The sequence below is a fragment of the Phyllostomus discolor genome, chromosome 1, assembly GCF_004126475.2.
Source record: "Phyllostomus discolor isolate MPI-MPIP mPhyDis1 chromosome 1, mPhyDis1.pri.v3, whole genome shotgun sequence".
NCBI lineage: Eukaryota > Metazoa > Chordata > Mammalia > Chiroptera > Phyllostomidae > Phyllostomus > Phyllostomus discolor.
Window position 1 is genome coordinate 81,943,767 of NC_040903.2, and position 26,976 is coordinate 81,970,742.

The following is a 26,976-nucleotide window of genomic DNA, read 5'->3' on the forward strand; positions in this document are numbered from 1 at the left end:
CATTTGAACACAATTTCTACTTGAAAATACCTTTTGAAATCTACTCTAGACAGAGGTACCGAATCCCCTGCCATTTTAGCCCTAATAGTCTGCCCGCTCTCACTGTACAGAAAGATGGAGCTTCCAGCTACCTACAGCAATCATATCCACAGGATGTTTGCAAAGTGGATGTTCATGGAACAGGCACTACCTGCAAATACATTGCCACATTTTCTGTTGAATGTAGATGAATACCAAAGCCCCTCAAACTAATACTTTTCTTGATAGCATGAATATCCTTTTATATCCTTTACAGACTCAGGAACTGGCTTAAATTTATACAATTTAAAAAAATAGCCCTGGCTGGAGTAGCTCAGTGGGTTGAGCTCGGGCTGTGAACCAAAGTGTCGCAGGTTCGATTCCCAGTAAGGGCACATACCTAGGTTGCAGGCCACGGCCCCCAGCAACCGCACATTGATGTTTCTCTCTCTCTCTCTTTCTCCCTCCCTTCCCTCTCTAAAAAATAAATAAATAAAATCTTAAAAAAAGAAATGGAATATTAAAAAATATATATATTAAATATGCATTGAATTCAATGCATCTTTGTTTGTTTAAATAATAAAATAGTACATCCATTAAAGGGAAAGATAGGATTGAACACTTTTAAAAATTCTCTTGGTGGGGAGGCAAGGGGGGATGATGGTCAAAAAGCACACTCTCCCAGTCATAAGATGAGTAAGCCCGGGACCTGGCCAAGCAGCTCAGTTGGTTAGAGTGTTGTCCAGATATGCCAAAGTTGTGGCTTGGATCCCTGGTCAGGGAACATACAAGAAAATCACCCAATGAACGCATAAATAAGTGGAACAACAAATTGATGTTTCTCTCTCTAAAAAAAAAAATCAATAAAAAAAGTTAAATGAAGTATTAAAAAAAGACGAGTAAGCATGGGAGAATCTAATTTACAGCATGGTGATTATAGTTAATAATACTGTATTACTTACTTTAAAAAAATTGTCTTTGGAATTTAGAGCTAAGTAGGCCAATATTGTCTGATTATCGATAGAATTCAAATTAACTTGTTCTGTATCAAACTACATTGCCTTTAACATAACTGAGCAAACCATAAACATTATCTCTGATGTAGTGCTTGGCACTGAATCATTACTCTTACCTTGTGTGAAAGTCAAAAACAAACTGACTAGCATCTTAAAAACTCATTATGGAAAATAAAAAATGTTTTTTTCCAACATTACTTACAACATGTAGCATTCCCAAAACCACAGGAGAGAGCTTCCTGTTGTTTGACCTCTTCCCAACCTGAATATTCCCCACAGGGCAGGCGACTGGGAGCACTGCGCAGCATGTAACAGAACACTAGCTGATCTAGGGACGAGAGCTGTCACAGGCTGGAGTCTGACTTAGACTTTGTTTATTCCCCTCTTTCCCTTTTACTTTATTTCACTTCTCAATTTTTCTTTCACTGTTTATTCCCTTTCATTCCCACTTTCAAGTCAGTATTCCTTACCATTACAAGTATGACAGTACTCGTCTGCATTACTGTACCTAAAACTAATGGAAGTTTTACGCTGGCAGTAACTGAAGGAGCAAATAGTTGTGGGCTGAATAAGTTCAAAAAGGAGAGAAGAATTTAAAATAAAAACCATTTTCTTTAATTTTAAATTTATTTTCCAACAATTCTGAATTTTTAGACATTTCTAATAAAATATGTCTGTCCCTAGTACAAAATCCTATTTTTAGCTTCCAAATATGAATTTGAGGAAAGTTTAAAAAGAAAGCCTAGTTATAGTATGTAATTTAAAAAATATAATTAGATGGTTTTAATATAAAATTAGATCTGAAAGTTTCCTTTTAAAATTGAAAATTAAAAATATTCCTGTACTTGGCTGCTGGACAGACCTGCTGTCAAGGAAATTACACGCCTGAACAAGTGAAAAGCTACAATAAGTACATAGTAACTTTAACTCTGAAGAGCAGTGCTACTGATTTCCAAACCTGCTAGTGGATATTTCATTATTGCTCAAATAAATGTTTTCAAAATTGGAGAAAAATTCCACATAACCTAAACACACAAAAATCTCATGAATACAGAAAATTAATCAACATGGAAATGTTTAAAAATTAGAGCACTCCAAATCTCTACTTTATAGAAATACTTACATGTAACCCATTTGGCATATATAAAAGTATGATCACTATGTTATACACCTGAAACTAATATTATATGTCAACTATAACTAAAAAATAAATTAAAAAACCTATAAAAATATAAAAAAAATACTTATATGTAATCCCCAAACCAATATAAGCCACTTTATTTTATCTCTTTTCATATAAAAAATTATTGTAACTGAGTAGGGTTTTAAAAAATAAAACCAAATTTCATTTTAAAGCTAGATTTTCTTTCCATTTTTCATTCTCCTCACTGACATCTGCTCATTTTTCAATCAACAGATGATTTTTTTAGAAATCATGAATAGAGAACACCAGGATTCTAGCAAAAATGTCCAAAGTACAGTCTTATTATTTTGCTGCAAAATAAAAAAGGCAGAGGAAGACGGTAACATGTGAAACACTATGTGACCACATACTGCCACATGTCCTTTAGTTCCTTCCTACTCCAGTGCTGTGTTCTCAGTAGGAGATGGAGAAGCCTTTCTTTTTATACCTTTCTGGAGACAGAGAACTCAGTGCGCATCACCACTGTGCTACTTAGTATTGTACCACCAGACAAATGTTACCTAACTTGTTCAGACCACAATCAACTCTTTATCTATAAAATGGAGCCAATTATCTCTGCCTTGTAAAATTATACAGAAGGATAAATTGAGATTAGAACATGATCTCATCTCAGGGCCAATAGTAGTAATGATCATACATTACAATCAAATCTTGGTTTCTAAAATACTGTTCTCCACTAAAGGAACCAGGACTGCTTAGACAAATGTCTCATTCTCCAGGGATGCAGCAGTGTAAGTACCAGACTATTTGGGAACACCTTACTGAGGCCTAAGGTATTTAAGTAAGTGCTTAAAGATTCATGGGAACATTTAAGAAGACAGTGTCAAGGAGCTGCCACTGGCCAAGTCTAGGATAAGTAGCTATCAAAATAACTAATGATAGTAATGAATTATAACCTACTGTGTAAAATAAGAATCCACAAGTCAATATGAACTCAAAGAAATCAAGGGAGAAGGAAAAGTTCTTCCATAATGAAACCTTCACTAATAAATAAAGAATACTGGAATTAGAAAATCATCAATGAATGCTAAAACGAATGACGGCCTAATAAAGAACAGAATATTTATATAGCATCAAATTACTTATTAATTTCAAGAGTGAAAAGTAGGACAAATTAAAGAACCTACACAGATACCATCTTAATCAACAGATCAAAATTAACATCATTAACGTGGGAACAAATTGATACCATGTGCCTCTGACAGAATGCACTCATAGGACATTACTTCAGTGAAAATCCTGCCAAAAACACATGATTTGAACCTAGTCACAAGGATCCATCCGATAAATCTGCACTGAGGGACACTGTACAGAATAACTTCCCTATATTCTTCAAAAATATTAAAGTGAGGAAAAGAGAAAGAAAGGTTGAGGACTATTCCTTTACAATCTAAACAGAAATGAATACTAAATTCAATGCATGACTTTGGATTGAATCCTTTGGCCATGAAATTAGATATAAAAGATCTTATTGAAACAACTGTTAAAATTTGACTATGTACTGTGTAGCAGACATTACCATATCAGTGTTCAATTTCCTGATAACTGTATTGTGTTTATGTTATATAAAACATTATCTCACCCTCTGAAGTAATTTACAGGGGACTCCCTATGGTCAACTGAAGGTCCAAATTATTGAATAATAAGAGTCCACTGGCCATTTGCTGATGGGATCCCTGTCTGCTCGGTGTACTGGAAGGGACCTTAGATTGACCTTTCTGCTTCCCACACTATGCCCAGCTTGTTGTCAACTATTGCAGGGAAGCCCTGGTTTCATCTTTTGATCAATGGATTGAGACATGCCCTGTCCAATCTTAACTATGCAAATTATATCCTCATTTGCATTTATACTGACCAATCAGAACTGCAGGATTTAAACAAGTCAGAACTGCACAATTTGGGAACCTCACTTACACGAAATGCATTAAAGTGGGAACCATGGGCAGGCAAATTCTCTATAAGAAGTGGCCTCTCCTTTGGAGTAGAATTTAGGTTGCTACCTGATCTCTCTCTCCTGGGCTGCAGTTCTTATTGCTCAAATAAATGTTTTATTTCATAAAAAAGTACAACAATTAAAAAAATTACAATTAGGAAATACATACTGAAGATTTTAGGGGCAAAGGTTCATGGTATCCCCAACTTACTTTCAATTGATGTAGAAAAAACTGTATAGATAAAATATTATAAAATAAATGGGTCAAAAAATATCTATCTAGGGAAAATGTATATGGGAGTTTCTTTTGCTCATTTTCCAACTTTTCTATAAGATTGAAGTTATATAAGATAAAAATTACATAAAATTCAGATAGATGGGCAGTTACACATTTAGAGTAGGAAAAATTACTCCTCATCTGGAACTCTCAATGCATGAGAAATTGAAACTTAGTTAATGGACTGCATACAGAGCAAATCCTTCCATTCAATAATAAAGGTAACAGAAGGAGAATCATGGTCATACACACAGTAACTTGAAAAGGTCATCATTTACTGGTTCAGTCTTAAACTATTAGAATTAATGGAGAGACTGAACTGCTTAACATTCAGCACTGTTCTGTTAAAGGCAGAAAAAAATTAAACAGGCTGCAACACATAATCATATATATAATTTCCTCAAGTAACAAGATGTGAACTATTACATGAAGTAGGAAAATAACTGTAAATTCGGGGCTTTCTAAATATATAATATGTGCCAAAAGGACCTCAAAAAAAAATACTGTCCTATTTCTCTATCACTGTTATAAAATCCCAATGGTTCATTTTGATTAGACTATAGTAGCATGCAAAGGAGAAAATAAAATGCTACTCCTAAAAGGGTGTTAGAGCAATCAACAGTCAAAAGCTTCAATCAATACTCATTCTTTCACATGATGTAAGAGGAAATGCATTTCTACAAGAAAGCACTCTATCACCATGAAAGATGCATTGTTATTTAACAAACATGGCAAAATGTCTAAAGGAGGAAAAACAAAACAAACAGCAAAGCACCTCATTTCAAGTGATCCCAACCTTCTATAACCTAAACCACGCATGTTCATTGAGCTAAATCTACAAAGATACTTTTTTAAGAGGCTAGTAAGACTGTGGACATAAAAAGAAAAAAAAAAGGAAAAAGAAAACCTTGAGTAGGAAAAGATTAAGAACTGGTGTAAAGCTAAAGCAGACCTGCTTCCTCATCCTCCTCCTCCTCTTCCTCATCATCGGAAGTTGATGACAAGGGAGTTGGTGCGGAGCTAGCTTGATTATTAACATATTCACCATACTGCATGCCTGTAAAGTGGAAAGCACAAACACAAGAGTCAAACCAACAGGAAAGATGAGAAATAAAATTTGACATTGCATTAAAAGTGAGAAAGAACTCTGACATTCCAAAGAGCACCCCAGCATGCATATTAATATTAGCAAATTTATTATCAAAACCAAAACTGTTAGAAAATCTCTGAAAGCAGTTTAGTAAAAGCAGCTTTAATATGAAATGGCTGACTTAAGTGTGAAAAAAGTACCATGTAATTACACTGATAATTAATAGGAAACTGCAATGATAATAATGTCTGAGAATCCTTCTGAGCTCTATAAATGTTTACCTTCTTTAACCTTAGGGCCATTGTGGTATACTTCCTTTGGGACTGTGCATTCTTGGTGAGCAGTGATCATTATACTGATATGAATGTATTCAGCATACAACACAGGTAGATAGATATTTGATACCTTCCTTCTGCTAATGCCACCTTGATGGTAACTCAGTTCTCATAACGGAAAAAGAATGACAGTTAAAGAAAAGAACTGTATACAGCATAGTTCTCTGTTCACAGCAGATGTTCAAAAAAAAGGAAGGGAGGTTATTAATTATGACCCTGCAAGTGTGGCAATTACAGGAAAGTGTATTTTCTGAGACGGCTAATCATCTCAGCTTCAGTCTACTGCCTGCTTGTGAGTCTGAAGTAGGTGGTGAAGAAGTGGTCCTCGGTGAGATATACCATGAGAAGGCAGATTCTGTAGAAAAGGCACAGCAGCTGGTAACTGTTTAATACTTCCCTGTATAAATCTGATTGGGACTTTTCATTATTTAATTAATGTGGTAAAATCAATACTTAAAAAATTAACATCCACAGAAATTTTAAGGGGGAAAATAAAATAATCTTAATGAAAACACTTTATAAATAAGAATAAACCACCTGTAAGGAAAATCTTATAGATCAGCTTTAAAAAAGAAAAACCCAGGAACACAGAGTGAATTTTCACAAATATTTCACAATATTCGAGGCACAATGAAGCCTGACCTCACACGGTAGTCCCTTGATGCACTTTTTAGGTGATCTTTTAAACTAGCACGGATAAACGTAATCATGTCTACAAGAAAAAAGCTATTAAAGAGTAAAATTTGAGCTTAGAAGGGAAGAAAGTTTAAACTGCACAGGAGTAAAGCTGCAATCTCCACACTCTGACTAAAAGAGTTATGAAAAAATCTGCTGGCTTCACTGAAACACCATCTAAATATAGATAAAGTGGCAGTTATTACAAATTCATTTGAGAAAATAAAAATCAATTTAAATAATTCCAGAAAATATAAGAAATAAACTTGATACCTTGAAAGACCAAATTCTGAGGGCCATGTTCCTCTAATGAAAGTCTAGTTAAATGTTTCAATTTAAGGACTTCCTTAAAAATGAAGTACTTTCTTAAAATGCAATTAGCATTGTACTTTAAAAAGTACAGAATGGGGCAAAAGCAGGTTTACAGTTGTTCATATGGAAAATAATACAATAACAATAAATAATAACTTCAGGTCAAGATGGAAGCCTAGGTGAATGCAGTATTCATAATCTCCTGCAACCACATCAAAACTACAACTGAACTACAGAACTAACATCATTCAGAACCACTGGCATCTGGCTGAATGAAGTCCTACAACTAGAGAATTAAAGAAGCCACATCAAGACTGGTAATAGGGGTGGAGAAACGGAACGGGCTGGTTCCACACCTATGAGTGTTGCATAAATATTGAGAGAAATATCTCAGCTGCGGAGGTCCCCCCTGAGGAATCGGAGGTCCCAGCCTCACACCAGGCCCCTAAACCCAGGATTCCGGTTCTAGGAAGGGAAGTCCCCATAACTTCTGGCTGTAAAAAACCAGCAGGAATTGAGGCTGAGTTAGACGGAGTACTTCTGGGGTCCTTTGCAGTTCCTTTTAAAGGGCCCATGCATAGACTTACTTGGACTCACTCACTCCTGAGCTCCAGTGCTGGGGCAGCTGCTTGAAGGCACCAAGGGCATATAGGGAAGAACAACTGTTGGGCATCAGTGAGAGGTGGGGTGATGGGCAGCTTTCTCCCACACAAAAAACACTGGCAGAAGCCACTGTTCCTTTGATGAGCTCTCCCCTCACAGAGATGGCAGGTGGGTACAATATCTGAATCAACCTGGCCAGCACTCTTTGCCCTGAGCTGGTGATTCTTCCTTACCAACCTTGTAGGCCCACACAAGTTGTTTCCAGTGGCTTTTCCATACAAATGGCCTGTCTTCCCTCATGCTTCAGACTTTTCCCAAATCTCTCAAACATATACCATATGGCCTCTGTGTAACCTGTACCTCTTGCTAAGTGGCCTCAAGCCTGAAACTAGTGGCAGCCAGTCTTGGTTAGCAGCTTGGCCCCAGGATTAATCCCACCCAGTGATGTCAACAGCAATCAAGGCTCAACTACAATAGGACAGTGCACATAGCCTACAGAGGGGTACACCTGGAGCACCCAACTCAGGTGACTGAGGAGGCTGCACCACTGGGCCCTACAGGACACCTACTACACAAGGCCTCTCTACCAAGTGCAGGAGACACAGCAGCGCTAATCTAATACACAGAAAGAAACATAGGGAAGCAGGCAAAATGTGAAGACAAAGAAACGGGTCCCAAATGAAGGAACAGGAGAAATCTCCAGAAAAAAAAAAAAATGAAATGGAGGCATGTAAATTACTGGATATGGAGTTCAAAACAATAGTTACAAAAATGCTCAAGGAACTTAGTGAGAACTTCAAAAGCATGAAAAGGACATAGAAAACGTAAAAAAAGAACCAGTAAGAAATGAAGGACAAACTAACTGAAATAAAGAATAATTTATAGGGAATCAACAGTACAGTAGATGAAACTAAGAATCATATTAGCAATTTGAACTATGTGAAAACAAAAAACCCCCAAGCAGAACAGCAAGAAGAAAAAAAAAAAAAAACCAAAAAATGCCCAACAGTTTAAGGAGCCTCTGGGACAAATTCAAGCATACCAACAGTCACATCATGGGGTACCAGAAAGAGAAGAGACAGAGCAAGAAGCTGAAAACCTATTTGAAAAAATGATGATAGAAAATGTCCCTAACCTGGTGAAGAAAACAGACATACAAGTCCAGGAAGCACAGAGTCCCAAACAAGATGAACCCAAAGAAGCCCACACCAAACATATCATAATTAAAATGCAAAAAGTTAAAGACAAAGAATCTTAAAAGAAGCAAGAGAAAAGCAGTTAGTTACCTACTAGAGTGCCCCCATAAGACTGTCAGCTGATTTCCAAAAAAGAAAAAACAAAAAACAACTTTGCAGGCTAGAAGGGACTGGCAAGAAATACTCAGAATGATGAAATCCAAAGACCTACATTCAAAATTACTCTACCCAGCAACTGGTATCATTTAGAATCAAAGGACAGATAAAGAGTTTCCCAGACAAGAAAAAGCTAACAGAGTTCATCACCACCAAACTAGTATTACATGAAATGTTAAAGGGTCTTCTTAAAGAAGATAAAAAATAAACAATAAAATGGAAATAAATACACATCTGTCAACAATTGAATCTAAAAAACAAAATCAATGAAAAAGCAGAACAAACAGACGCATAGATACAGACAACGTTTTTATGGTTGCCAAATGGGAGGGGATTTGAGGGGATGGGCAAAATAGGTGAAGGGAACAGAAGTACAAATTGGTTGTTACAGAATAGTTACAGTGGGTGTAAAACACAGAATAGAGAATATAGTCAATAATATTATAATAACTATCTGTGGTGATAGATTGGTACAGATTTATTGGGATGATCACTTAGTATATTATATAATGTCTAATCCCTAGGGTGTACACCTGAAACTAATATAATGTTGTATGTCAACTGTAATTGGAAAACAAGATGATAAAAATAAATACAAAAATAAACTCCATGTTTCATGTGGTCACAACTGTAAACCTACTTTTGCCCTCCCTACCCTGTATGTGTATGTATATATATGATACAAAGAAACAAGAGAAGGAAGAAACAGGAAGAAATTCCATTTACTGTGCTGAGCTTAGAGAGGCCAATAATGAGGGGAAAAATCAGAAGAGAGTTCATTCTTTCATGACTGAATGAATATGCAAGTTGCTGACTCTATAATCAAAGGGACACCGTATGTATTATAAGATAAATATTTTCCTTTTCTCCATATTTAATGAATCAAAATGGATTTATTTCACTTACTGGGAAAATATCCAGTGCTTAATTAGAAGCATATGAGATGCCTATACAATGATAAAAAGATTAATAGAACTACTCAATGCACTGGAAGAAATTTATGAATAAGAGCATAAAGTAATTAACTATTTATTATATTTCAGATTATACTATACTTGTCAATTTACTATATTACCAGAATGTCACCCAAACTCTAAACTTATTTTCCTGAAAAAAGATGCAATTCTTTTAAAGAAGTGCTGGATATGAAAGTATCAAGACTTAAGCCCTTCCTCAAATGCAACAATATGCTCAGATTTTAGCCTTCGTTTGTTCAAGTAAACTCAGTTAAAAGTTTGGTTAATACTAATGGCACAAGGATATGACATTTTTTAATAAATTCACAGAGGAATAGTAAGAGCTCCAGAATAACAATCAATCCATATTTAAGTGCCCTGTTCTAGACTGGGTCCAGTACCTACAAAAGGCAACAAATGCAGTTAGAAAGGGGCTTTCGGCCAAGTTACTGCTCTGCTACATGTGAATGGTTATGAGAGTTTCCCAAGTGCCTTTACTGAGATCCCCTTCCACAGCCAGAACCTATGTACAAGAAACACAGACTGCATTTGTAAGAACATGTCGTGTCTTCCAGAGCTCAATCCAAAACCCACTGCAAAATTGTACATGAGTACCTTCCACCCTAATCACGACCAACACCACCAAATGGGGAGGAAATGCTATATCCTAACTTATTCTTTCTTAATCCGAATTTCCAAGGTATGACTATATTAAACAAAGAGTCAAGAAACCATAATAGATAGAATTTGACATTATTAGGACTTTTACAACTAACAGGGCTCCAATAATTTTCAAAGGGCATTTGGTTTAAAGTACCTTCAGGCAAAACTCTCCAAGAGATTATATCCTTGGGGCTCCTTAATAAAAGGTTTCTTCACTGCTCCCTAAATACAGCTATGGTGGAAATAAATAAAACTAGCCTTAAGAGAACAAATTCTTTGTGGAGGTTCGCTTTTTAAAATTCAAGCGTTCAGATTTATGAGCAAATGTTATCTTGCCTAAGTTGGTCTTCAAACTAGATACTCAAACTGGAAAGATTTCTAAGGGCTCTCAAAAAAAAAAAAAAAAAAGGGTTTTAAGGGAATCAATTTCCATACTACTCTCTTTCCTAAAACTTATCTACTTAGGAAAGTGCCGGTGTTAACAACGGTGATTCTCTCACTTCACAAAAGAAATACGTATTTTTTTAAAAAAATATATTGTATTGATTATGCTATTACAGTTGTCCCATTTTCCCCCCTTCACTCCCCTCCACCCTATACACCCTCTCCCACCTATACCCCCCCTTTAGTTCATGTCCATGTGTCATACTTATGAGTTCTTTAGCTTCTACATTTCCCATACTATTCATACCCTCCCCCTATCTATTTTCAACCTACATTCTATGCTACTTATTCTCTATACCTTTCCCCCCTCTCTCCTCCTCCCACTCCCCTGTTGCTAACCCTCCATGTGATCTCCATTTCTGTGGTTCTGTTCCTGTTCTAGTTGTTTGCTTAGTTTCTTTTAGTTTTGCTTTAGGTGTGATTGTTAATAATTGTGAGTTTGCTGTCCTTTTACTATACATGTCTTTTCTTTATCTTCTTTTCTTAGATAAGTCCCTTTAACATTTCATAAAATAAGGGCCTGGTGATGATGAACTCCTTTAACTTGACCTTATCTGAGAAGCACTTTATCTGTCCTTCCATTCTAAATGAAAGCTTTGCTGGATAGAGTAATCTGGGATATAGGTCCTTGTCTTTCATGACTTGGAATGTTTGTTTCCAGCCCCTTCTTGCCTGCAAGGTCCCTTTTGAGAAATCAGCTAACAGTCTGATGGGAACTCCTTTGAAGGTTACTGTCCCCTTATCTCTTGCTGCTTCTAGGATTCTCTCCTTCATTTTTACCTTGGCTAATGTAATGATGATGTGCCTTGGTGTGTTTCTTCTTGGGTCCAACTTCTTTGGGGCTCTCTGAGCTTCCTGGATTTCCTGGAAGTCTATTTCCTTTGCCAGAATGGGGATGTTCTCCTTTATTATTTGTTCAAATACATGCTCAATCTGTTGCTTTTCCTCTTCCCCTTCTGGTACCCCTATAATTCGGATGTTGGAACATTTAAAGATGTCCTGGAGGTTCCTAAGCTTCTCGTTTTTTTGAATTCTTATTTCTCCATTCTTTCCTGTTTGGTTGTTTTTTTTTTTCTTCCTTCTGGTCCACTCTATTGTTTGGAGTCCCAGTTTCCTTTCCATCACTATTGGTTCTCTATGCATCTTCCTTCATCTCTTTTATGGTAACCTGAATTTTTTCATCTAATTTGCACCCAAAATCAACCAATTCTGTGAGCTTCCTGATCACCAGTGTTTTGAGCTGTGCATCTGATAGACTGGCTATCTCTCGGTCGTTTAAAAGGATGAGTCCTGGGGCATTGATCTGTTCTTCTGTTTGAGACATGTCTCTCTCTCTTTTTTTGGACTGGTCGCTCCTGTTATGGTGAGGGGCGGAGCCTTAGGTGTTCACTGGGGCTGGGCACCCCAGTCATGGGGGCGGGAGCGGGGGCTGGAGGGAACAATGGCGGTAGCTCCGTTCTCCTGGGACCTCAGTCCCTTCTCTGGGATCCTGGGTTGTTCACTCTGCCCTGGTCCACAATCGCTGCCTCACTGGGTCTGCCAGCTGCCGCTTGCATACTCAGGGTCCACCCGCTGTGATCTTGCGCACCCCAGATGCCTTACGTGTTCCTGGTTGCCTTATGCGCCCAGTTCTCCCTGTTCTCTGCGCACCCCGACCCTCGCCCAGCTGCTCCTCTCTGCCCCTCCTACCGGTCTGGATGAATGGGTCTACTTCAACTTCTTGGCTGTCCGACTTCCATTCAGATAAATTCTCTGTCAGTTCTGGATGTTATTTTGCCTCTGAATTGTTGTTGTTCTAATCTTGGTTGTGCGTGGAGGTACGGTGTGTCCACCTATGCCTCCATCTTGCCGGAATTAGGAGAAACATGTATTCTTAACTTAACCTAAATCTTACTATAACACATTGCTCTGAGATACAAAAATCTTAGGCTAAAGGGAAAATGTCCTCCTTCCTTAATTAATTAATTAATTAAGGCACTGTAAATCTACAGACTTTCTTTTACCCTGCCATACATGTTACAGTTAAAGATGACACATGTTAGAAATAGGGTTGGTTCTCACTAGAATATTAACTCAGAAATATTGAAAAGTAGGGTGAGACATTTACTTAATAATTCTGCATGTATGTGGTCTCCAATCACTACTGTCAAACAACTCACTGCTTTGGAAGAAGTCCCATTGAGACCAAAGCAAAAACACTAAGAAATACTGACTGACAAGCAGCATGACACTGGGGATAAAGATGGAGACTGTGGGTTCAACTCTAGGTGTACCCCTTATTGGTTGTGTGTCCCTGAGCAAGTTACTAATCTTTCTGTTCTTCAACACATCATCTGTGAGCGAGCTAATAACTACTTCAAATAGTGTTTTGAGGACTAAATGAATCAATATCCATAGTACAAAGCTTAGAATGGTGCCTGAAATACACTAAATAATATATAAATATTAACTATTATCTAAAAACATGTTTTGTGTATATTTAATTTAAAAGTTATCTTCATCTATTGTTAATACTTATTTCTCAGTCAAGTCATTAGTTAGAAAAAAGAAACTTCACCAACCTGAGTGGTATCCTTAGTAATGCTTATTCTTTTAAAAACAAGTAGAATGTTTTCTAGGACTACTGACTTTTTCAAGATACACTGGATAAAATTCATGGATATAAATTCTATGTGATTTCTTTCAAAGTCAATATGAGATGTTCAATAAAGTACTTTTCAATCTATTTTATCATAACATATTTATGATTATCACTTCCCACCTCATGTTATACAGTATTTCATTCTTTCTACCTTTTAACAAAAAAAATGTTTACTAGCAGATAAACTTATTACTACCTAGCAATGTACATCTTTCTTTTTATTATATACACAGGAACATCCTTTTTTTATCACAATAACTGATTAAAATTAAGTTACTTCTGATATTTATACTTGATTCCTAATGTAAATATTTGTAAAAAGTCAAATAACCAGAGTCTGATACACATAATACATACATTTACCACAGGAATACAATGCTTTTCAAGATAATCCTTTCTTCATAAATTGCTTAATATTAGGTACACATTGCATTGCTTTATTTCAAATTTGGTAATGAGAAAAAGTATATTTACTCATTGTGTAGGTTTTATAACCTACCATAAAAAAACTATATTAGAGCTTCCATATTTAAATTTGATTCTATACAGTAACATGGCTTAAAAGATATATGCTGCCATTTATTTCTCAGTGGAGTTTATGATACCCATTGCAGTTCTATGAAAACATTTCCTTGGAATAAAAAATTAAGTCAGACTTTCTCACAATGAATAAAATTTGTCTCACTGTTTTAAAAATAAGGATTGCCTTTACCAATTACATTATATAGGGATACCATCCATAAAATAAATGACCTATATCACAGCTTGAAGTTTTGATAAAAATACACTGAAAGGATAAGATACTGGCAATGGCATAATGAAATTCACAATATTTTGAATAATCACTGAATCAGTAAAATGAGCACTGGGTTTTGTGGCAGAAGATTGGCAGTAGGTCTTGCCCCCTCCTTGGTAGTCTGTGTATCTTTGTGTAAGAGATCTACCTCTCTAAACCAAAATTTCCTCATCTGTAAATGGAAAATGAAATATGATATGCCTGCTTCACATGATGATCCAGTGACAGACAGATGAAAGGTATTTTCAAACTGTAAACTGCTACATTAAAGTAATAATAATGTCAGTGACTCTCTGGAAAATAAGATCTAACAAACAACAATAAAAATTTCTGACATGTAACTCAGAAGGTTAAAAACCCAAAAAAATAAATATTGCTTTAATAAAGCCCTTCAAATATCATTCTTATCTATATTATATTAACAAAGTTTCTATTATATGTATAAAAATAACAAAGAATAAAGTCTAGCTAAAGTTTATCTTAGTCTAACAATGAATCATATACAACTCAGATACACAAAGTTAAGCAGGGGAGAAGGCAGAGGGATTCAGCTCATTGAAATATATATTTTCAATAAAAATGTACATTACATTAAAAAATACCAAAAGTCATGGTGTTTATGTTGTTCTGACCAACTATATACTAATAATATTGTATTGCTTATTTAATCCAGAAGAAAAATGTGAATGCTTAGAATTTTGGTCATAGACAATAAAACAAATTTTAAAATTTTAATTTATATAGATGGTATCATTGTGGCAGAGAAGTATAAGCGGGTAAAAGAGTTTCTAGCTTAAGAATATACTATGTCATTACATTCAGAGGAGAGGGTATGACATAAAGGAGAAAAAGGAAAAATGTAAACTTTCCAAATGTTAAAAAAGGGCTCATCTGGGTATTTTTTAAGGGAAAAAGGTAAGTACATTCCAGTGGATACAAAGAATAATGTCACATCTTTGTTTTAAAAGTCAACATATGCAATATTTGAAAATTACATAGCTGTAACTTTAAAAATTTGGTGAAAAATTTTAGATGGCAATCTGAAAAATGCTTAAGTAGTTACAGAGGTTTTTTTAAAAAAAATATTAGGAACAAAAATATGAAGCCTCTCCTCTAAAAACCAGTAAAAATTGCTGAGTCCTAGAAAGAATAACCAAGCAAGGGTATCTCTGAAGCTGGGAGGAAAAGGCTCACCTCCTTTAGGCAGTACTATTTTAGTAGCCATATCAGACCCACACCAGGTCCTATGCAGGCCGTACACTGCACAACTGCAGGAGGCACCATTCGCGCAAACTACAACTTGCGCAACATCAAGAGTAGCCCTAATGCACACCAACAATCAGCTGTGTACCCCAGACTGGCCAAAGGCAGAGGCCACTAAGAACCCAATCTCCTATTTAAGAAAAAGGAAGATGAAAAGCTACAATTCAAATGTCTCCAGTGTTATCTTTTCTGTTACTTATTCAAGTCAGGCACTTTTTTAGGAAAATCAAGAGTTTAACAGCCAACAACAAAAAAATTCAGCCTCATTTTATAGAAAGAGCATAATGATAGAAAGGTCTGAGTTAGAAATCTTTCACTATACTGCTTAAATTTATAACTTGGGCAGGTTACAAATTTTTATGAATCTCACTTTTCTCACCCATAAAACAAGTAATATCTACATCATAGGATATGGGGATTAAATGAATTAATAAATATAAAGTAACTGACACACTGTAAGTGCTCAATAAGTGGTTCTCTTTTCAAATCTACTTAGTAAGGAAAAAAGGAAACATGATTGTTTAGTAGGAAAGTGGTTTACAAAATGACAGTAAGATAACAACATGGCATTTAAAGTAAAATGACCAAAAAGAAAATGATAGGAAAAAAATTAGCAGAGGTAATTTAAATGGTCAAAACAAGCAAAATAGTTACGAAAAAAGAATGAGTCATCAATGCAAAGGACAAACACAAAAGACAGCATTCATTCAGTTAGGGCTTCAACCTACTCTTACTCATAACAAGCAAAACTTGCCTACCAGCCCTTTACTTTGAAGGCAAACGCTTAAAAAAAAAAAAAAACTAGATTCTGTTCCTAATATACCCACTGGATGGTTGAAAATCAATGGACACTCCCTGGTGCTGGAGTTGGTTTTCCTATAAAACCAGATAAAAAATTTGTAATGTATAATCTGATCAAATGATAGAAAGGCACTGCAGACTACACAAATACTCAGCATACATAGGCAGTAAAATCAGCCTAAGGATTTATGATGCTTTTTTTCTGAGTTTCAGATCATGAGAGCTCTTCCTATGCAAAGTCAGAAGTTTTCATTACACAGTACGTGCAGTCCCTAAAAACATTACTACTTGTTGCTCTGGAAATACAAATTGTAGATTTCTTAAAACAGTTTGGTCATCTCTCATCAAATGAAAACTACAATATATTAACCTGAAATACCAATAGATTTGGAATTTTAACCAGACAGAAAATAATCACGAATACTTTTAAAAGGAAAGAAAATGTGGGAAAACAGGATAACAACAACACATTTTAGTTGCCTGTCACTTATTACAAGCACACGAACAAACTATCATTTGTCAATGCTCCAAAGTAAGATACAATTTCATTTCTGCCCCTCTCATTCATCAAACTGGGTCAAAAGCTGCTTTTTCCACTAATAATAATGACAAAGCATAGAGATCATCAAATAGGATATGGAAATACATAAAGTAAGGAAATCTTGGGTATTTATTATAAAAGAAACTATAACAACTTTTGAAAATAGGCAATAAATAAATGTTCCATGATAGAGGGATGGACTAATAAATTATAATACATTGACTCAATGAATTATTAGCCGGAAAAATGACTACAAAGACTATGTAGATAGATGAAGAAGTATGAATAATTTAGTAAATGTAAAAGCAAAATACAAAATAGTATTTAAATTATGATTGCAATAATGTAAAATGTAGTCATAGAGACTGAAAGTTAACATATGGAAAACAAAATAGTTGTATTTGAACTGAGATTATATATTACTATTTTCATATGTCCTAAAAATTGTGGTTATACAGTTTGACTTTTAAAAATCACCTATTTGAGTCGTGTGTATATGTGTACTGCATACATAGTAAGTTTCTCCAATACCTTTCTGTTGTGGCATCTCTGACGGCCGTGTGACTGAGGCCACAGGTTCCGAGAAGTGGTCTGCAGCAGGAGGAGTTCTCACTGATGAGGCTCCTGACACAACAGTGGGTATCACCGGGCTGGACTTTGGAGGCTGAACATTTTGCATAACAGGACAGGATAAAGAATCTGCAACTGAAGATAAGGAGCTATTTTAGACTTCCAGTCAAGATGGTGGCATAGGCAAACATGGCTCACCTCCTCGCACAACTACATCCAAATTATAACTAAATTATAGAACGACCATAACTCAGAACAGTCAGAAATCAAGTTGAATGGAAGTCCTACAACTACAGAATTAAACAAACCATATCCATCCAGACTGGTAGGAGGGGCAGAGATACAGAATGGGCTGGTCCCACATTCACATGTGGTAGATAAAAATTCAGGAGGGATACCTCGGAAGTGAGGAGTGCCAGCCCCACACCAGGCCCCTGAGCCCAGGGTCCCATTGACAAGAAGGTAAATCGCCATAACTTCTGGCTACAAAAACCGGTGGGGACTCAGTGGAAGAACCTTTTAGAGTCCCAAGCAGTTCCTCTTAAAAAACGAGCACACGGATCACCTACTCAGACTCACTCCCTCTGAGCTCCAGCACTGGGGTTGCAGCTTGAAAGGCACCAGTGGCATACAGGGAGGAAGTGAAGTGTCTGGCATCAAGGCAAGAGCTGGGTAACAGCTTTCTCTTACACAGAAAGATGGGCGGAGAGCCACAGAGCCAGCAGGCTGGTGCCATATCTTAGGCTCTATCAACCTGGCTAATGCTGTTTGCCCTTTCCTGGATACCCCCTGAGTCTCTGTCCCATCCAACTTACAGGCCCAACCATGCTGTTAACAGAGACTTTTCCATAAGAATGGCTGGTGCTGGCTCATGCTTCACAACTTCCTAAATTCTCTCAAACAAGCAACAGCCGGCCTCAATGAGCCACCAGGCCTCATTCGTCTTGCTAAGTGGCACCAGGCATGGCACTAGCAGCAGCTAGCCTAGATTCAGATTCACAATTTGGCTTTTCCTGGGAATCTCAAAGCCCCGCACAAGTAGCAACTACCTCATATTGCTTTACAGACAAGTCAGAGAGGCCTGGGACAAACACAGGTGGGGGCTGACCTTGGCCTGCTTCACCCTGGAAACCCCAGAACCTGCACACCCAGTGGACAGCTACAGACCACATCAGAGCACCACCATCCTACCCTGCCCGTACACAGCTGATCCTCCCTGGAGGTTGAAGGTTGGTGGTCAGTGGTCAGAGCCAGTCCTTGCAGCTGACTGGCCTGGGTAAATCCCTCCCACTGACTTGCCAATAGTAATCAAGGCTCAACTACAAGGGGAGGGTGTACTCAGCACACACAAAGGGCGCACCTTGAGTACCCAGCTTGAGTGATAGGGGAGGTTGTGCCACTGGATCCTACAGGACACCCACTACATTAGGCCATACTACCAAGTCTGGGAGTCAGAGCAGCTCTACCTAACACAGAAACAAACACAGGGAGACTGCTAAAATGAGGTAAAAAGAAACATGACCCAAATAAGAGAAAAGAGCAAAACTCCAGAAAAAGAGCTAAGTAAAACAGGGATAAGCAATCTATTAAATGCAGAGTTCAAAACACTGGTTATAAGGATGCTACAGGAACTTAGTGAAGATCTCAAGAACATAAAAAAGGTCCAGTCAGAAATTAAGAACTCTCTAATAGAAATAAAGAACAATTTACAGGGAAACAACAGTAGAGCAGATGAGGCTGAGAATCAAATCAATGATTTGGAACATAACTAAAAAACAACCCATCAGAACAAGAAGAAAAAAGAATAATAATAAAAAAAAATGAGGATAGTGTAAGCAGCTTCTGGGACAACTTCAAGCATTCAAACATTCTCATCATAGGGGTGCCAGAAGGAGAAGAGAAAGAGCAAGAAATTGGAAATCTATATTTATGTTTGAAAATATAATGAAAGAAAACTTCCCTAATTTGGTGAAGGAAATAGACATACAAGTCCAGGAAGCACAGAATCCCATACAAGATGGTTGCAAAGATGATCACTCCAAGACATATCATAATTAAAATGCCAAAGGTTAAAGACAGAGAATCTTAAAAGCAGCAAGAGAAAAGCGGTTAGTTACCTACAGGTGAGCTCCCATAAGACTGTCCACTGATTTCTCAAAAGAAACTTTGCAGGCTAGAAGGGACTGGCAAGAAATACTCAAAGTCATGAAAAGCAGGGACTTACAGATAAGACTGCTCTCCCCAGCAAAGACATCATTTAGAATCAAAGGACAGGTAAAGTGCTCCCAGAGAAGAAAAAAACTAAAAGAGTTCATCATTACCAAACTATTGTTACATGAAATGTTAAAGGGATTTATTTAAGAAAAAGAAGATTAAAACTATAAATAATAAAATGGCAATAAATAATTATCTGTCAACAACTGAATCTAAAAAAAAATTAAGCAAATGAGAATAACAGCAACAGTCATGGATACAGAGAGCATTTTGATGGTTGCCAGATGGAAGGGGGAGTTTGGGGGAAATCTGTGAAGAGGTGAGTAGATTAAAAAGTACAAATAGGTAGTTACAGAATAGCCATGGGGATAAAGTACAGAATAGGAAATGGAGTAGCCAAAGAACTTACGCAGACAACCCATAAACAATGGTGTGGGGACTGCCCAAGTAACTGGCAGGTGCTAGGTGGAGGGGGGCAAAGGGGAATACTGGGATAACTGTAATAGCATAATCAATAAAATATAATTAAAAATAAAATAAAATAAAAAGTAGAGGGTAGAAAAAAGTCTGTTTCATCCACAGCAATATGCTTATATTAAATGTAAAAGTTTAATATAAATATACTTAATTTATAAAAATATATTAAAATAATAAAAGAATACAGTTCATTTGGAGTTCTTAAAACTTCAGTAGCATCATATTTATCTTGTATATCTATATGTAGAAAATAAGGTGGTCCAAAGAAATTTTCAAAAAAACTTAAGACTCATCAAATATTTTAATAATCTTTATGGAAAATTTCATAAAACATTTCACAAGCTTCCTTACCTTCTTCAACAAAGGAAAACCAAAACAGTGTTTCTTAACTAATTAATGATCATTATTATTAATTACTGTACTGCGCAATAGTACCTCAGACAGGAAGATGAATAGAAATACTGGTATTTGCTTCTGCAATAATGTGGTTCATGAACTCTACAATTGTTCCTAGTACCCAGCTCAGATCTCATTTTGTAGTACAAACTGCATCGGTGTAGTGTAAACATGTCTCATTTGCTATTTCTAATCAGATGCCTTATTTCACTTATAACTAAGTTAGAGTCTGATGGTAACACTAGATTGGATTTCTAAAAAAAAGTACATGTGATTCACAGTGGGCCTTTATGATAACTCAAAATGCCTGGCCCAGAAGACAATCTTCAGTTAACCAAGAGATAGCAATGTAAGTGTCTACCGATGGATGATTAAAGAAAACACAAGATAGACACACACACAGTGTGTATGCGTATACATGTAATAGATAAACAGATAAAAAAATGTGGTGCATGCATACACACAGAGAACATTATTCAGTCATGACAAAAGAAGGAAATCCTGCCACTTGGCAACGACATGGATGGATCTTGAGGGCATTATGCAAAGTAAGTCAAGTCAGACAAAGAAAGACCACAGTGTATGATCTAACTTATATGTAGAATTTTAAAAATCTGGACTCATAGAAACAGAGAGTAGAATGGTGGTTGCCAGGGACTGGGGAGTGGGGGAAATGGGGAGATTTCAGTCAAAGGATACAAACTTCCAGTTATAAGATGAATAAGTTCTCAGGATCTAATATATAGCATGGTTGACTATAGTTAACAATACTGCATTATACAGTTGAAAGGTGCTAAAAGAATAGATCTTAAATGTTCTCACTATACACACAGAAAGGATAATTGTATGAGGTGACAAATGTATCAATTCATTCTACTGTGGTATCATTTTATAATATATATGTGTATCAAATTACCATGTTGTATATCTCAAACTTGTATGTTAATTATATCTCAATAAATCTGAGTAAAAAACCTAGGGTGAAAGACTAGCAAACATTAATATATTCTGAACACTTACATATACAGGGTGAGGTAAAAGTAGGTTTATAGTTGTTCATATGTAAAATAATATAATAAATAAGAATAAACTCCATTTCACAAACTCACAACTGTAAACCTACTTTTGCCCAAACTTGTATGTGCATATACATTCATATACGAACACATGTATATATGTATGTATATACATGCATGATACATATTTATGTGAATAACTTAGGTCTAAGACTAAAACAAATGTAGGACTATGGTGGCAGAATAAAACGTGTCCCAATACTGTACAAATGGTATAAATATGGAGAATGGGGAAAGAAGGTTGAAGGTAGCCTACATACGCTGATTGCTTCACCATTTTTAGGTGGAACAAACACTGTGGGAGACTAAAAACACAGTCACATTATTTTGCTGTTCTTCTCATTAAGAAGTGGAGTCTATCCTGGCTGGTGTGGCTTAGTTGGTCCCATAGATGGAAAGGTCATAGGTTTGATTCCCTACCAAGGCACATACCCAGATTGAGGGTTTAATCCCCGTTGGGGTGCATACAAAAAGGCTGGCAATCAATGTTTCTCTCTTACACAGATGTTTCTATTTAAAAGCAATGAAAAAAAAATGTCCTGTAGTGAGGATTAAAAAAACAAGAAGAGTCTATTTCCCCACCCCCTAAATCAGGGCTGACCTTGACCGGCTTTAATCAACAGGATGTGGCAGAAATAATGGTGTGCAAGTTTTGAACCATAAGTCTCAATATTCTTGCAATCTTATGTCTTTCTACTCTTCTAATGTGGCCCCAAGACCATCACAGAAGGACGTTTAGTCAAGTGGAGAGTCAACTGAGATACCCAGTGAACAGTCTGCATCAACTGCTAGACATGTGGGTGAAGCCCTATGATCTTCCCACTCGGCCATCTTCCCAGCTAAATGAGTCACATTGAGTGTCCAGGAAAAAAGGACAGAGGTACTGCCCAACAAATTCACAGAACCATGAAAAAGAACACATTACTTTTGTTTTAAATCAGCATTAGCTAACTGATATAATCATTAAAACTGTTCAAGTAACAGAGTGATAATTATATTTAACAGTACAAAGTAAAAACTAAGAAAGATATAATCATTTAAAATTGGTTGGAAGAAAAGTGAGAGGGTGGAAAATAAATATATACCAATTTTACCCTTGTTTACAGCACAAATTAAAAGGTACTATGTGAAAACATAGAGAATATTTCTGCCTCTGGTAATAATGGCTAGTAAGTAGGACCAAACCTTCTACTAAAGAGAACTTTAAAAACTATGTTTAAAAATACCTTCTTAAAATCATCAAAAAACAAGCGTGATATGAACAAATATTGGGGCCAAAATCTATAAGAAATTAAAAACTCAGAGAAAAAGGTCCCACACTCAAAGCAGCTTTCGCCTTGTGGACGTCAGCTGCAAACCTGACCCACTGTTTGCCATGGCCTTGCAGGGCATGGCCAACAGAAGACACATTGTTAGAAACACCAAAGACAGGGTACCTGGCAAGATACCCTATCTGTCCACTTTTATGATAGTACTGTGAAGGGTTATTAATGTCAGAAGTATAAACTAGGAAACTAATCCTTACAAATGCCAGCAGCTTTGATTCAGAAAACCTACGCAGTCCAGTAAATGTAGAGTTTCGAACTTGGATTAACATGATCACATCTAGTAGTACCTGAAGGCAACCGACAGAGGAATCACAAAACCTTTCTGGAGAACAATTCCATCATCCCAGGCCTCAAATTATTCCCACAAATGATTTTTCCAAAAACAATTTCAAGCACAAAGTCAAAGATAAGATTAGCTCTGAAAAGGGCCTTTTCTCTGTTGTGGCACATTACAACCAGTCTCCAACCTGATACATGGCATTATCTATCTTATAATCCTGCAATATTCTGCCAGTGCTTGAAGATAAAGATAAAACTTCTAAACATGATTGACAAGGTCCTGCCTGAATCATCCTAAAACCCTAGCTTCATTCTGTTGTGATTCTCCTCTAGGTTCACAAGTCTTTTTTCAATCCCTTGAACTAGCCCATGCTCCTTCCTATTGAAGGAGAATGTAATTTTAAAAACTCTCCCTTTGCTATTACAAACTGTTTTCTTGAATAAAATAAACAATACAAATAAAAGGATATGTGATACATACATGTATGAACATATGTATATATACATATAATAAAAGCATAATAAATAAAATACCTCATGAACTCAGCACCCAATATTTCCAATACTGTTAAAGCTCCTGATGTTCCCCTGCCCCTCTCCTAAATAGTATTCCCTCACTTTTGTTTTTAAAATTTACCACATATATAGGTATCCTAAACATTATTTTTGCTTGTTTTTTTAAATTTTATAAAAATACACTGTATGTATTCTTCCATGACTTGTTATGTCACATTTCCAGAGTTTTCTCTCATTATTTTCACTGCTGTTCAGGAGTCCACTGGAAGGACATACTTTATCCATTCTACTATAAATGGAATTGTGGATTTCCAATTTTTTGTGTTCACCAACAGTACTGCTATGAATATTCACGAATATGACCCTAGTGCAAATGTGCAAGTTTCTCTTGGGAAGAGTTTCTTCAAGTTGTGGCACACATGGCTCAAATGGGTGTAGGTGTGAGCGAAGGCTTGAGCAATCCTGTAGCAGCCTGTGGGAAATGACTTGGCCTAGAGAGCAGACTAGTCCCTTTAGCTCCACGTCCCAAACAAATGTCATCATTTGCTGTAAGTGTTACGTATCTAAAACAAGAAGGGGTGCTCCTGGGCCTTTCTAGTCAAGTGTAGTCTACCAGCCAGCAACATCTAGGCAGAAACTTGATGAAAGTATCTTAAGCTAGGCTGTACTGGACCTGGTGAATCAGAACCTGCATTTTAACAAGATCCCAGGTGACTGATGCACAAAGTCAGAGCATACAGAAATGGAATAGCTGCATTTTAGGGTGTGGTTACTTCACTTCACATGCCGAATTCTCCTAAAACACCAAACCAATAAACCCTTCTCCAAACAGTGTCTAAGAGTTTCTGTTACAACACATCTTTGTCATCCCTTAGTATGGTTAGACTTTTAAATTTTTATCATTTTGATGTTAGATAAAGATATCCCTTTCTGGTTTTAATTTGCTTTTCTCTATTAATGAGATTGAATATATTTAATTTTCTGTGAAATACTTGTTCATGTATTTTTATTCTGGGGTTGTTGGTCATTTCCTTATTAATGTACATATGTTATTTGTGTATTCTCGATAAATACTGTATTTTTTTCCCTTCCAGCTAATGGTTTGCCTTTTTGTTTGCTTTATATTGTCTTTCAATGATGAGAAGTTCTTACTTAGGAATTACTCAAGCTTATCATGCTTATTCTTTATAGCTAGCATTGTGTTTTGTTTTGTTTTTAAGATTTTTATTTATTTATTTTTAGGGAGAGAAGGGAGGGGGAGAGAGACAGACAGACAGACAGACATCAATGTGCGGTTGCTGGGGGTTATGGCCTGCAACCCAGGAATGTACCCTGGCTGGGAATCGAACCTGAGACACTTTGGTTCCCAGCCCGTGCTCAATCCACTGAGCTACTCCAGCCAGGGCTGCATTGTGTTTGTTTTTTAAGTTCAGGCGGCAGCTTCCTATATTTTAAAGTGTTGCCTTTTTGCATTTCACATATTTCTTTTACATGCAGAGAATTCATCCTTCAGACTATAGCTCAAATGTCAAATATGAGGGAAAACTTTCCTAAGCTTCATAACTAATAGACCAGATGTAACAATGTATCCTTGCTAAGCACCATATATCTTTGCTTCACGGTATTTAAACAGTAACAGCAATTTTACATTCATTTCTGTTTATTTGGATGTTTGCTTCCTCACATAGATATGCAAAAATCATAAGGGTAAGAATCAAGCGTTTTTACTCACTGTTTTATCTCCCAGCCAGCATTAAAATAATACCTGTCAGATAGGTGGCTTTCAAATATTTGCCAAATGAATGGAGAAAAATTCTATAGACATTAAGGACCATAGAAGCATGCCAGCCAAAACAGAAAGTGTCCCTTGCACAACAAAATTTGGTAGGAAAATAACATATAACTGGCACTATGAAAAATGAACTGCGATACTACTGGTTAGTGTATGGGATGGTTAGAGACAACTCATGATTCAAGAATATATCTTTTTCTAGAGGGGGGCTATTAAGGTAGTTCCCTAGTTAGCTCCTCTATCCCTTTAGTAATTGTGGATAAAATTCTTTCAACACTAGGGAAATTAAATAATTCTCAGCTAACACACCACTGACCATTAAAGTTATTCAACCTAGAAAATTTAAAAGGCATCTTTTATTCTTCCATTTTCTTCATAAACTACATCAATAAGTCCTTAAAATCATCCTCTGCCATCTGTCTTATGTCTAAATGAATACCGGCACAAATCATCCTCCATCTAGATAATTTTAGTAATTCCTTCCTCACTTGTCTATCTCCAAGTTCTTCGTCTTCCAGTCTACCTACCACACTGTGCATAGAAGCTTCTGAAACACAAATATGATAGTGTCACCACCTTGCTTAAAACTGTTGATGGTTCCTAGACCATACAAAACCAAGCTTATGTTTTTCGACATCAACTCCTCTCACCTTTGTAATGGCACAGCCCACTAGAACCCAGGGAACTGACACAGAGGAAAAGAGAGAACCAAAAAACCCAAAGTCTGAAGAAAGTGTTTCTGAAGATAATCATTTCACCTTCTGAGCTTACAGAAGGAGTGAAAGTAGAAAAACTTTACAAGTGGTAGATACAAAGTTAAGAAAAGATGATAAGGTTTAAGGGTAGCTTTGGAAAAACTGAGGAGTGTTTTCCAAAGGAGCAAAACTGTTACCCGCATGTCACAACTCTGCAACCTCACAAGTGTTCAAAGCTGAAAATATTCTCTTTACTGTATATTAAACCTGCAAAGTAGTTTTCTAATTTATTTCTAACTTGGATTTCTTTGTCCAGAAATCATATCCCACGGGGTATTTATTCTGCTTTTCCTCAGGCACATCACCACCCTGAGAAAACGATATAAATATTAACTTATTAGTGATTATATGCTAGTTTCAAGTATAGATTTTATACAGTGATTACATAAATTTATTATTATTATTATTATATTATTATTATTGTATGAGTGGCTTTTTAACTGCTTATTGTTTTATAAAATTGTTAGCCCTGACTGGTATGATTCAATTGATTGGGCCTTGTCCTACATAGCAAATGGCTGCCGGTTGTGGTCTGGTTGGGGAATGTATGAGAGGCAACTGATTGATGTTTCTCTCTCACATCAATGTTTCTCTCTCTCTTTCTCCATCCTATCCCCTCTCTCTTAAAAAATAAATACATAAATTTAAAAAAT

The 26,976-nt window shown here is 36.4% G+C and overlaps 1 protein-coding gene across 8 annotated transcripts in view; it reads right to left on the reverse strand.

The window, feature by feature from the left end:
- Nucleotides 1-26,976, reverse strand: part of SEC24B (SEC24 homolog B, COPII coat complex component) — a 90,688-nt gene that overhangs the window by 37,976 nt on the left and 25,736 nt on the right. For 4 of the 8 annotated variants that reach the window (XM_036025427.1, XM_036025419.1, XM_028506014.2 and 1 more), the window contains exons 3-4: nucleotides 17,452-17,625; nucleotides 5,401-5,505 (exon numbers count right to left, since the gene is read on the reverse strand). The exons of 1 other annotated variant lie outside the window; for it this stretch is intronic. In XM_036025427.1, coding sequence (XP_035881320.1) covers nucleotides 5,401-5,505; nucleotides 17,452-17,625 — 279 coding nt within the window. The remainder of the gene's footprint in view (nucleotides 1-5,400; nucleotides 5,506-17,451; nucleotides 17,626-26,976) is intronic. 3 more of the 8 variants (XM_036025431.1, XM_036025435.1, XM_036025446.1) reach the window with 2 other exon arrangements.